The sequence below is a fragment of the Hyperoodon ampullatus genome (assembly GCF_949752795.1).
Source record: "Hyperoodon ampullatus genome assembly, chromosome: 7".
In the NCBI taxonomy this organism is placed as follows: Eukaryota; Metazoa; Chordata; class Mammalia; order Artiodactyla; family Ziphiidae; genus Hyperoodon; species Hyperoodon ampullatus.
The window spans coordinates 47,601,581-47,614,977 of NC_136920.1; the positions used below are offsets into that span (position 1 = coordinate 47,601,581).

Here is a 13,397-nt window from a genome sequence, read left to right on the forward strand (position 1 = left end):
CCTGTATACTTGAATATGGAAATATAAAGTGTACTTTCATTTTTGTCACTCAGGCCACGCAAGTAAATGAATAGCTGAATACTCAGATCTTTGATTTTAAATATAATTATGACCTTTAGAGATAACAACTGCTTTAAAAATGGACCAAAGAGTAAATAAAATGGGCAACTGATATACCTCAGTTCCCAAAGGAAATGTATAAGAAGTTGTTTTTACTTTGCAGATTTCAGTCTTAGAGAAAAGACTTCATCATTTTATATGTGATGTGGCTTTCCGGGCTCCTGACATCGTCATAGAATTTGACTGGAGTCTCCTTCTCTTGGAAATGGATGGGCATTTTCTTGCTCTCCACAGTCATGAGCTTCACTTCCAGGGGGCGCAAGTTTACATAATCCTGCGGTGAACAGACACAGAGGAGAATAGGAGAGGTTATTCAGCAAGTTACCAGCCTTCATAGATCAGGTTTTATTTACTATAGTTGGCCTCTATATGACAGATTTCATTGCCCTCCTAATTGTCTGAATGCTGTATAACATGTGAAATATGAGAGCTACTGTAAATAAAAACCACTCAGTAAAGTTATATACCCAGTGGGGGCATGGTAGGCAAATCTCCCAAAGAGCAGGCAGCAAAGCTTGCAGGCTTGTCTTTTGGGGGCTTGAGCCAGGGCGGGAACATCAACTACAATGGGGAGATATATTCTCTGCAAGCTCTTTAATCGGTAAAGGGAAGTAGGAAGTATTGGCTGCATTTATATAGCCCTCTGCTGGCCAGGATATAACCACAGCAGAGTTTTCTATATTATTCAAGAACAAAATGAATGATCTGCAAACATCTTTGACGATTAATATCTTTTTTTAAAAAATAAATTTATTTATTTATTTATCTATTTATATTTTTGGCTGTGTTGGGTCTTCGTTTCTGTGCAAGGGCTTTCTGTAGTTGCGGCGAGCCGGGGCCACTCTTCATCGCGGTGCGCGGGCCTCTCACTATCGCGACCTCTCTTGTTGCAGAGCACAGGCTCCAGACGCGCAGGCTCAGTAGTTGTGGCTCACGGGCCCAGTTGCTCCGCGGCATGTGGGATCTTCCCAGACCAGGGCTCGAACCCGTGTCCCCTGCATTGGCAGGCAGATTCTCAATCACTGTGCCACCAGGTAAGCCCGACGATAAATATCTTAATATTGAGCAAATCTACATGGGTTTTGCACATTTCACAGGATCTACTGTAGATATAAAACTTACCACATTCTGTCAAACTGAATATAGTTTCAGATATCAACAAACAGAATTAGAAGTCTAATTTATATGAAATCCCACAGGTAACCCCAAACTGACTTGAAACAGCTCCAGCCCTACCCAATGGGCCTTCCTCTTGGAAGCCTCTCCAAGCTGTAACTCCTTCTTTTTTATTCCTTCAACACTTCAGCAAACCTTTCCTGAGTGCCCACTATGTGCCAGGCTGTGTACCAAGTGCTGGGGCAAAAGACTGGTCAGGGAGACAGATACAGGTAGTACATTCCTCCTGTACAGTAATCAATGATTTTCTTATCAGTTTTCTCCTAGCATGTACACTATTTAGGGTAGGGTCTGCCACATAGGCATCTTTGAGACTTCATTTCTTCCTGTTCTCCTCCTTAACTTCTCAAGCATCTAACAAGTACCTGGCATGTTGTGAGGGTCTCAATAAACATTTATTAGAATTTAGGAGAATCAAAGAATGAAAAAGGAAGGCCATGTTTTATTAATATTTCTCAAAAATTCATATAACTGTATGTAGCTTTTAAAATACATAATTACAGAGCTACAATAAATGCGAGATAGGAGAAAAGTAAATTGATGGAAGTCTACCATATATTTCAGAACCATCTGGAGCAGGAGTCTGAAGTAATAGACTCTCTTAGTCTGCTTGAACTGCCATAGCAAATACCACAGGCTGAGTGGCTGAAACAACAGAACTTTATTTCTCACAGTTCTGGAGGCTGGGAAGTCCAACATTAGGATGCCAGCATGGTTGGGTTCTGGTGAGAGCCTCTTCCTGGCTGGCAGATGGCTGCCTTCTCACAGCATTCTCACAAAGCAAAGCCTCTTCTTATAAGGTCACAGTCCTATCAGATGAGGGCCCATCTTCATGACCTCATATAATCTTAATTAACTCCTAAAGCCTGTATCTCCAGATACAGTCATATTGTGTGTTAGGGCTTCAACATGTGAATTTGGGGGAGGGGCAGGGACAAAATTCAGCACATACAATACCATTTCCACCACATCAAAAACTTCCGTGGAAAGTAAGGTCTTAGAAGAGAATGTAGGCAAAACATTCTCTGACATAAATCATACCAGTGTTTCCTTAGGTCAGTCTCCTACGGCAATAGAAATCAAAGTGAAAATAAACAAATGGGACTTAAACTTACAAGCTTCTGCACAGCAAAGGAAACCATAAACAAAAGGAAAAGACGAGCTACAGAATAGGAGAAAATATTTGCAAATGACACAACCAACAAGGGCTTAATTTCCAAAATGTACAAACAGCTCCTACAACTCGACAACAAAAAACAAACAACCCAATCAAAAAATGGGCCAAAAGAGACATTTCTTCAAAGAAGAAATACAGATGGCCAATAGACACATGAAAAGATGCTCAACATCGCTAATTATTAGAGAAATGCAAATCAAAACTATAATGGGTTACCACCTCATGCTGGTCAGAATGACTATCATTAAAATGTCTACAAATAACAAATGCTGGGGAGGGTATGGAGAAAAGGGAACCCTCCTGCATGGTTGGTGGGAATGTAAGTTGGTGCAGCCACTATGGAAAACAGTATGGAGGTTCCTCAGAAAACTAAAAATAGAATTACCATATGATCCAGCAATCCCACTCCTGGGCATATATCCAGACGAAACTATAATTCAAAATGATACATGCATCCCTATGTTCATAGCAGCACTATTCACAATAGCCAAGACATAGAAAAAGCCTAAATGTCCATCAACAGATGAATGGTTAAACAAGATGTGGTACATATATACAATGGAATACTACTCAGCCATAAAAAAGAATGAAATAATGCCATTTGCAGCAACATAGATGCAACTACAGATTATCATACTAAGTAAAGTAAGTCAGACAGAGAAAGACAAATACCATATGATATCACGTGTGGAATCTAAAATATGACACAAACGAACCTATCTATGAAACAGAAAATCAGGGACAGAGAATAGACTGGTGGTTTGCCAAGGGGGAGAGGGGGTGGGAGAAGGGAGGAGTGGGTGTTTGGGGTTAGCAGATGCAGACTAGTATACATAGAATGGATAAACAACAGGGTCCTACTGTATAGCACAGGGAACTATATTCAATATCCTGGGATAAACCATAATGGAAAAGAATATGAAGAAGAATGTATATATACATATACATGTATAACTGAGTCACTTTGCTGTACAGCAGTAATTAACACAACATTGTAAGTCAACTTAAATAAAAAATTTAAATAAATAAATTCAACATAAAAGCATATAAAAATATGCTCAAAAAAAGCAAAAAAATAAAAAGTAAGAAGGTTTTTCATTTATCCAAATGGTATGCAAATTTGGAATTTTATGGACAGTTGTCCACTAGCGTGAGGTTATTGTAACATACAAGGCATCATGATTCCAAGATACTCATGGGGGTGTTTGAGTGTTATAGAGACTAGAGCTTTAGTCTTTAAATTATCACTTGATGGTAGCAGGACTGAGTTGTACTTAGTTAAAATGTTTTTTGTTGATTTATTCAGTTTCTTTTGCTTTCTTAATCACTCTTTCTCCTACCAGACTTTAAGTTCTAGGAGAACTTTCAAGGTTATTGGTAGTATCGAGAGGGAAAACAGCAAGGGGTGGATGTGAAAGTGACTGGAATGTACCAAAAGGTTTTAAAATTAAAAGGCTTGATAGTCTAGGTTTCACCTAATGGTATATGTGACTATTTGTACTTTCCAAAGACGGTCATGCTAATATACATCCTATCCCACATGCTTTTCTTACAATATGATGCTGACCTTCCTCTTTCAAGATGCAGGAGCTGCATTGTTTCTCTTTGGGTGGAATTTTGTAGCTACATCAACAAATAGAATATGATGGAAGTGTTGGTGTAAGATTTCCAAGGCTAAGTCATATGAAACGTTTGGTCTCTAGGACTGATTGCTTTGGAAGAAGCCAGATACTGTAACAAAGGGACAATAAAGGTGCCCTGTAAGGAGGCCCATGTGAAGAAGAACTGAGGCCCCCAGCTTAGCCAGCATCAACTTGCCAGCCATGTGAGTGAGCCACCTTGGAAGTGGATCTTCCTGCCCAAATCAAGGCTTCAGCCAAATATAACTGCACCTTCTAGAGAACCCAAGTGAGGACTGTCCACTGGAGACCTTCCCAAATTTCTAACCAACAGAAGCCCTGAAAGAGAATAAATGATTATTGTTATAAGCCACTAATTCTTGAGGCAATTTGTTACGTAGCACTAGATAACTTACATGGTATACTAGTAATGGATGTCTATAAATGAATATATGTAGTAAGCTGGGCAAGGGTAGGAGTGAAAATAGTATCTAGTGACAGACATGAATGGTTGGCAAATTTCACTAATAATTGCAAATAGAAATTTTCAGCATCCATACTTCAGGTTAATTTTCTCCACTAACTAATAAAGCAACATTTTCTCTAGTAGTCAAGATGTTTTCTCATGAATCTTACCTTGAAATCCTGCTCATCCTGATACAGTAAGTATTTCCTATCAGAGGCTCCAAACTCTATACTTGAACTCTCTTCATCTATCTTCAGATGCTGGCCGTATCTGCTGCTATCTTCATGACTAAGATGTAAAGCACTGCTCCCAAGTGACAAGCTCAACAAGTCTCTACTTTTTACTTCTGCAGGTTGTAATTGTAACTTTTCTGGGATGAGTGCAAAGAAATTAATTATGTACAATTTTTGAACAGATTAAAAATACAATACATACTTTGCCACATTTTATTTTTTTTTCAGTTTTAGTGTTTTTTGAATTGAAATATGGTTGCTTTACAATGTTGTGTTAGTTTCTGGTGTACAGCAAAGTGATTCAGATATATATATATACACTCCTTTGTCACATTTTAAATTTGAAAGACCTTTGAGAATCTCCTGGAGGAGAAGAATTTGAGAATTAGAAATGTAGAATCTAGGTATTAAAGTGAGAATGAGTCCTATTATTAGAAACCACATCTAGGTTGTATTTCCTTCTGTTAGCTAATAAGTTATAATAATCACATGGGGACCTGTGAGTGTGTTGGTATTTTGGTTGGTTGGCTAAATTGGAGCACAAACCATGCCAGTGTAGACATCATTCCATCCCTCTCTACCAGTGTCTATTTAATTCACTGTGACACATGGTGACTTTGATTTGAAAATAAGACTAGAGAAAGGAGATGGGTTACATAAGCTCTTCAAGAACAGAGAAATATGGGGGAGCTGGCAGGCATCTATTCCCTGAATAGCTCTCTGATATAAGGTTCCTGTCCATAATAAGAAGCGCAATTAAGTGTTTGTCAACTTTTAAAAAATCACCATTACAATAAAATAATACCTATATATGTTTCTGGCAACTCCAAAGGCATTTCTTCATGTGGCACTTCCTGTCCAACAGCTTGAGCAAGATATAGTCACCTAAAAACAAATAAGAAAAGTAGTCTGTCAGCAAATATTGTACCACCTGCTCAGTAGTGTCTTACCTCTCTGCTGGGTGCTGGAGACACAGATGAAAAAGGGGCATCAGGCCCGGTGGGGGTGCAGACAGGCTTACAGTGTTTTATGGTGATGGTTTGTACCATGATGGGTAATTATGTGAGGAGCATAGTGTCAGGAGTGCCACGGGGCAAAGAGAAGCAGCACCGGATTTAGCCTTAGGATGTAAGGAAAGGTTTCCAGGAGGAGATGAAACCTGAGTTGAGTCTTGAAACACCAGGGGCTGTTTGCCAGGGAAGAGCTTGGGGTGCGGGGAGGGCATCCCATGATTAGGAAATAACAGGCTTAAAGTCCCAGAAATGAGAGTGATCATGACACCAGTTATGTTACTGTTGCAGGGAATCCAGATGAGGAATGGGATGGGATTTGAGATAAAGAGAAAAAGAGAAAGAGAGTGAGCATTTGGAATCCAAGATGACACCTAGGTTCTGGCTCTTGCTGAGTGGCATGTTCCAGCTACAAGCCTGGTGAGTTTGCGTCTGCTGTTGCAACTCTCTGCACTGCAGAGGCCAGTGGAATTTTCAGTCAGAAGACATGATACCTTGAAAGCTCCGTACAGCATTGCCATGAAGTTTGCCTGAAGCTAGCATGAAGCAAGTGCCCCTTGCAGATGCGCCAGCCACACTTCATGCTTAGCAACTCAGCAACCAGAGTGAATCCCCTAGATTACAGGCTGTCAATTACTTAAAGACCACGAAGGAAGTGTTATCTGAGATGCTTAAAGCTCCAGCAAATAATGTAACTACATACAATATTTATATCTTAAAACCTTCTTAAGAGTTAACTTAGTGAAGCTCTGGTCTGCAGGTGGACAAGTCTGAGGCCACAGAGTTCTCTTCTTTCCTGGTTTTACTCTTTTGAATAACTAAGATCTTACTAAACGCCGTAGCCTTCTGAAGTCTGGCTTCTCTCTTAATCATTAGTTTATTGTCACTTTTGTACCACCACAGGGCAGCAACACTTGTTATAGAAAATATTTTACAGAACGTTATCATATGAAACTAGCATTAGATTTGAGGTACTGCGTCCACCTAGCCTCAGCTCTGCGGCATGGGAGTCCCTGGACAGTCACCTCTAGCTCATTCAGCTCATCTAATGTATCAGGCAAATACTGTGACGTTCTATGGGAGTCAGGAAGGAAAGAAGTTTGGGGAGCTCTGGATGGGAAATACAGTAACTCTATTAGGTAGAATACCCCATTCTTCAACCAAATAGGGAAGTTTTTATATGATTACTGGGTACTGTTCATGTCTATTTCTCACCCTACCAGAATATACAGGACGAAATTCTCAACAAAGAGGTGGAAAGGGCAGTTACCATAAATTACACAGTATGTGTTAACATTTCTTTGACTTGAAAATGGATACAGGAAAAGCTCCTGAACTTTTCCTTCTGGATAAGCATTGTAACAGATAATTGAGGGTTTACACATTTCTCTGTTTCTTTATTCAGGTCTTTCTAAGATGTCCTAAACACTTGTCTCAAGGACAATCTAGCAAAGAAGCAGATGTTTAAAAAGTAGTCACTACTGTGATAAATGCTAGTTACAAAGGAAAAGTTCAGTGTGCCATGGAGGCGTATACCAGGCACCTAACCCAGTTCTTATAAATGTCGCCCATGCTGTTTCTTTTCCCTCGGACAGATTTTGAATTCATCTCTCCCATCTCTGAAGCAAAACTAAGCACTCAGGTCTCTCACTAAAGAAAAACAACCCACAAAGCATTGATGAACAATGTGGATTTTACTGAAGATTTCTGTGGGGAAGCTAGAGGATAGGTTTAAATTGCATACAATACAGCAAACAACTTAATGAAAATCGCCATTAAAAGTTTCTCATCTCCCTTTCCTGTCCTTGCCAAGCTCTCTCTGGCCAATGAAAGGTTTCCCCTTTATTATAATGAGCACTTCACATCCACATCAGCAGCAAATCAGGTGCACTAGACTGAGCTGACCAAAGCAGGAAGTGGGGTTGGCAGTTTACAGGGTAGCTCTTTCCTAAGGGTTGGCTGGTTCAGAAGAGAGAAAAAGAACACAGCAGACAACAGGTGGAGCATTGGTTAGAAGGCACAGCTGGCAGAGATTCGGCGTGATCACAAAGAAAGTGGTGGCAGCAGCAGGTGCTTTGGGGTAGAGGTGGGACGGGAGTGTGGAGCTGGGGACCCGATCATAGGGAGGGAGGCTGGCAAAAGAGAGCATTGCCTGCTGGGGTGACAGTGAGGCCCCTCACCCCCTAGGGACCCTCAAGGGCATCAGCTCAAGAGACTGGAAGTACAGGAGTCCAGTAATCAGCCAATTCATTCAGCCTGACTGCCTACCTCATTTACACTGGTATCTGTGGCTCCAGGGCAGCACACATAGACTGTGGAAGGGAGGCAGGTGGCCTCTTTCTCTGTCCTGCCCCACCCAGTGTTCAGCCTATAAAGTAATTGTACCATCTCCCAGTTTCTCCAATCTTGTATCCCGACACCCATCACTTAGCTCAGCAAACAAAAACCCCACAACTTGTATCCACCCTTCTTGAAGCACATTAGGAAGTTTGCCAACAATAAATACTTTATTATGTCTCAAATAGTATTTTTTCCACGCCACACAAGCAAGACCTACTCAGATGGAAATGTTTTCCTGACCCTTCCACCATGTTGAACTTCTCTGCCCAGACGCAGATGTTTCTCTCCCATCTTGCACATGTACACCTTACATTTGTGTGATTTAATTCCTCAATCTTTCTAAGCACGTTACTATTTAGGTTATTTCTTGTTTCTGACTACTTGTCCAAATTATGAATGCCACTTTGGGTTTTAATACCACATTCCACGGCTCTAATTTTCCATCAAGATTGGTATATTAAGACTTTTTTTTTGTCAGGTAAGAAAAAGAGATAAACCACAAAGAAAATATTTGTTAAACTACAAAAGCCATATACATATTTGATTTATCTCATGCAGGAATAAATGTGACTTGGAATGCCAGGCTATTTTCTCTGCCTAGAAAGTAGTTTGCCTCTTTCATTAACTGTCAAAGGAAACCATTCTATAATCCACAAGGTAACCAGATGCTCAGAACATCTCCAGGAGCTCCCATCAAGTTGATCACTCCCTCCTGTGTGCTGGCTTCAAACCCCGTACCTCTTCCGCTGTACTGTTATGCATTTATTTTTATGCCCAATTCCCCTGCTGGCCCAGAGGCTTCTGAAGGACAGCAGTTGTGACATTCATGTTAAGTGTTTGCTACTATGACCACAGTGCATTTTTAGAAAAAGCAAGTCGAATTCTGCACTGGACCAGTGGTCGGTTGTAATGATCTTATACCTTCCCCATGGCCATTTTGTGAGTTCCTTTCTTTTCAACTATTAAAGAATTGTCATCTTAAAAAAAAATAACTTTTTACAGATACAAATGTTTAAAAAAATACTTTCTAGATATGTAACGACTCTCACCTGGGTATTTTGAGATCCACAAGTCTGCAGTTGAACAGCTGATCAATAAGCACCAAATTTTCTCCTTCCAGCTCACGAATAGCATGTTCCAGTTCTTCCACTTCCTTCCTGTGATTTGCGATCTATTCTCAGGAAAAGAGAATGGGTGTTAGTACTTATGGACTTAGTTCTATCTAGTTCTCTATAAAAAACTTAACTTTTAAAAGTGCATTTGTGGTACTTCCCTGGTGATGCAGTGGTTAAGAATCCACCTGCCAATGCAGGAGACATGGGTTCGAGCCCTGGTCCAGGAATATCATCCCACATGCCGTGGAGCAACTAAGCCCGTGCGCCACAACTACTGAGCCCGTGTGCCACAACTACTGAAGCCCGTGCGCCTAGAGCCTGTGCTCCGCAACAAGAGAAGCCACCGCAATGAGAAGCCCACGCATCACAACGAAGAGTAGCCCCCGCTCGCCGCAACTAGAGAAAGCCGGTGCAACGACGAAGACCCAACAGCAGCCAAAAATGAATAAATTAATTAATTTTTTAAAATGCATTTGCCTGAGGGGAAGATCTATCCTGTAATATTTATTACTGGGTTTGCTCTAAGAAGGAACGGGTGGGACATTTTTCCTGGTCATTTGCAGAACTTGGTTGCATGATTAGGCAGTTATTACTGAATGGCAGGAGTAGTCCTTTCCTACTCTTCAGAAACATCACTGGATTTAGCTGAGCTGGAGGCAGAGATAAATAAGAATATAAGACTAATTTATCACTCTGGTGTTAGTAGCTAAATGAAGCTCTATCTAAGGTTAATTATAAACAACACAATGAAAACTAATAACACTGGGAAAAAATCTTTATCATGGCATTTAAAAAAGAGAAATACAGGCCTAGGAGCCCTTTCTATCAGCCTCTATAGGACAATGATATTCTCTCTTGAGTGTGCTGGAGTCATTCCGAGAAACATCAGAGAGATGAAATGTTGTTTATTCATTCATTCATGTAATTGTACTGTATGCCTACTGTGTGTCAAAAACTATAGTACACTTTGGGAACAAAGGATCAATAAGATACAGTAACCTTCAATGATCTCTTAGTTTAATGGGAAAGAGGGATAGCAACAGAAAATAGTGTGATAAAATCATAATGGAAGCCATCCAGGGACTGTGGGAGAGATAGAGGTTTACCCTATGTCCGCCAGGTGTGAGGGGGTAAGGGGGAGTTAATGGAAGAGATGACCTCTCTTCTGGATCTTGAAGGCCAAGTAGAGAGTCTCTAGCAGACAAGAGGATATATTCTAGGCAGAAGGAGCCACATGGATAAAGGCACATGTGCCTTCTATCCACATTTTGGTGTGGATAGAAATAAAATGGGAATGGGGAGAAGTAGAAGAACTGGACAAGTAGAGGAGCCAAGTAATGCTAAAGAGTCTGATTTCTATCTCGCAGGTGATGGAAGGTCCTTCATAGACATAGCAGGCTTAATTAACGTTTACTGAAGAAATGTGGCTAACTCAAACATGAGCAAAATTTGCTGGTTCTGTTGATAGAGTTCCCGTCAATCTTTAAGAAATGTATTTTGATAACTTTTGTCTAAAGAAGGCTTGATTGTGGGAAGAATATATAGAAGAATGTGACTAGATAGAATCCCCACCTTCCCTCTCTGCCCCCCAAAACAGCATGAGCTGGATTGAGAGGTGCTCATGCGGAGAAGTCAGGACAATAGAAGAATTAGAAATAAGACTATAAAATAGAATGTGATCGGCTGGTGAGAATGATAAATTGGAAAAAGTAACGTGTCTCCAGGGAATATGATAAAATAAAGGCATAGGGTAGGGGTTTCGATTCAGTATCTCTTGTTAGGAGTTGCCAAGAGCATAACTGAGATGAGTACTTAGAAAAAGATGACTAACATTTTTGATTTGTCATTGAAATTATTGTATTTTGGAATCTGGAAGCACTCAGTATATTACCAGATGGATATCCCTTTCACATAAGTCATTTATTAAATGCTTGAATTCTTACCATGGGTAAGGTTCTGTCCTAGAGGTAGATGGATACAAAATCCAATAAAGTGTGGCTCCTTCCCCCAAAAGAGGGAACAAGTATACAAACTGGTGACCAAATATACAAATAATTATAATATAAAACAGTACCGGTGTCATAGAAAAGGCTCAAATATTGCTGCTGGCTTAGAGGTGGAAAGAAAAGCATATATTATTTACCAGCCTTAAACAATTTCACAAAACCATTTAAGTCCATAATTCTACATTACAGAGCTAGGTGTTGGTGCTTTAGGATCTCATGTTTTCAAGAGATGATCAGCTTGATTACAAGCCTGAATGCCTTAAGGAAAAGTTTATAATTTTCAGATGTCAAAGGATGAGAAAAAAAATCATAGTTAGAGGTTGTAAAAGAAGGAATTAATAGAATGCGTGACTAAGGGTTTGGCATACTTGGGAGGCAGCACACACAATTCTTGGTCTCCTGCCAAAGCTGGGAATGAGGGCCCATTTGGGGAGTTAAGTCCAATCTTTCAAGCTATGGATATCCTGTGACATCACCTACCCCTGTAGAGTGCTAAGTAAGGTTCTCATCAATTGCTATCTCCCTCCCAGTCTTTTGAAATGTTAGGGAAATGAAAACTAGTTCCTTTTTATAGCCATATAAATACCTTTAGTTTCTGGGGTAAGAAAGTATAAAGAAGGAAGTAGAAGACCTCTTTTCCTTCCCCACCCCTGCTTCTCCCCAGATACCCAAGAAATGTACTTAAGAAATTGGGCAAGATAATTTAGTTAAAACTATTTTAAGTCAGGGACCTAGGATCCTGAATAAAATGCATGCCCTTGAAATTTTCTCCTGCAAGATCCAAGTTAGCTTTATGCCTCCTCACGTTTGAAACTCTGATTGCTAACCTCTTTGAATCCCTTTGCCTAGTTTTTCCAGCTTTCCATTTGTTGTTAGTCCAGGTTATTTGGAAATTTGAATTTTCTTCATTTTCCTAATAAGCATGCTAAATAAAACCAGATAATAAAAGTCACGCAATGGGACATCTCATTCTTCCCAGAGATGTAAGTTTTTGGTTATTGTTGAAAGATAGTTAAATGGAGAAATATTTGGGGGAGTTCCACTGTTAAATATTCCTTGTTACTCATTCTAAGCCTTCCTCAAAGAAATTAATTGACATACATTGTTCTATTTCCAGGCAATTTTCAATTCTTGTGATAGTACTTATAACCAAAACTGGTTTTAATTAATTTTGTGAGTAAATTTAATGACAGCAAAAATGAATATATATTGAAATAAAGAGAAATTAAATATATTGAATTATATGATTTGTTCTTTATTAGTGAGCTCTTTTTGCTCATGATTCAGTTAAACTTGACATTTTTTCTGTCTTTTGTTTCCACTGAATTATGAGAATTAAAAAATAAAACAAAACAAAATGTAATTTGTGGCTTTAGTAGGAAGGACCAAGGCACAAAATGGCCTTTCTTTTCAGTCGAATATAAACTTCTGTAGTTATTTTCTCTGAACCTAACATCTATGATACCTTATAAAATTTAAGGTTTGAATTGTTAAATTATTATCACTAGGATCATACTGTTATATTTAATAAAAGTATAAGAACCAAGTTTCTCCCTAATATTCTTTAACTATTGAGCTCACCTTGAGTTTTTTAAATTAATACTTATTTTTTAAAATTGAGGATTCATCTTGATTAGTTTTGGAAATAGTAATGGATTCCTACACACCATGACTTTATAAAGGCAATTTCAAGATAATTGTCAATATCATAGAAAGCATATTGATTTTTAAATTCTTCTGTTTCCTAGACTAACCAACTCTTTTCAGTCAAATGGGAGCAAGGAAGATGGAAAAGAAGCTGATGGTGACATTTTTACCTCGGGTGTCTGAGCAGATGGCAAAAAAAGAAATGAAGGAAAAGAATATCTAAGAAGAAATTTAATAAATTATGCTTCAGGTATGTTGAGTTTGAAGTGCCTTTGCGACACCTATGTGGAAATATTCAGTTACTGAATTGTATGAGCTGTTTGTATATTTTGGAAATTAAGCCCTTGTTGGTCACATCTTTTGCAAATATTTTCTCCCAGTCTGTAGGTTGTCTTTTCTTTTTGTTTGTGGTTTCCCTTGCTGTGCGAAAGCTTACACATTTGATTAGATCTCATTTGTTCGTTTTGCTTTTATTTCTAGTACCTTGG

At 39.3% G+C, this 13,397-nt stretch overlaps 1 protein-coding gene across 1 annotated transcript in view; it reads right to left on the bottom strand.

Annotated features, from left to right (window-relative positions):
- Positions 1-232: 232 nt before the first annotated feature.
- Positions 233-13,397, bottom strand: part of CCDC83 (coiled-coil domain containing 83) — a gene marked incomplete at both ends in the record, with an annotated part of 40,222 nt that continues 27,057 nt past the window's right edge. The window contains 5 exon segments of the mRNA XM_079709230.1: positions 233-394; positions 4,729-4,928; positions 5,597-5,672; position 5,676; positions 9,191-9,312. Coding sequence (XP_079565356.1) covers positions 233-394; positions 4,729-4,928; positions 5,597-5,672; position 5,676; positions 9,191-9,312 — 561 coding nt within the window.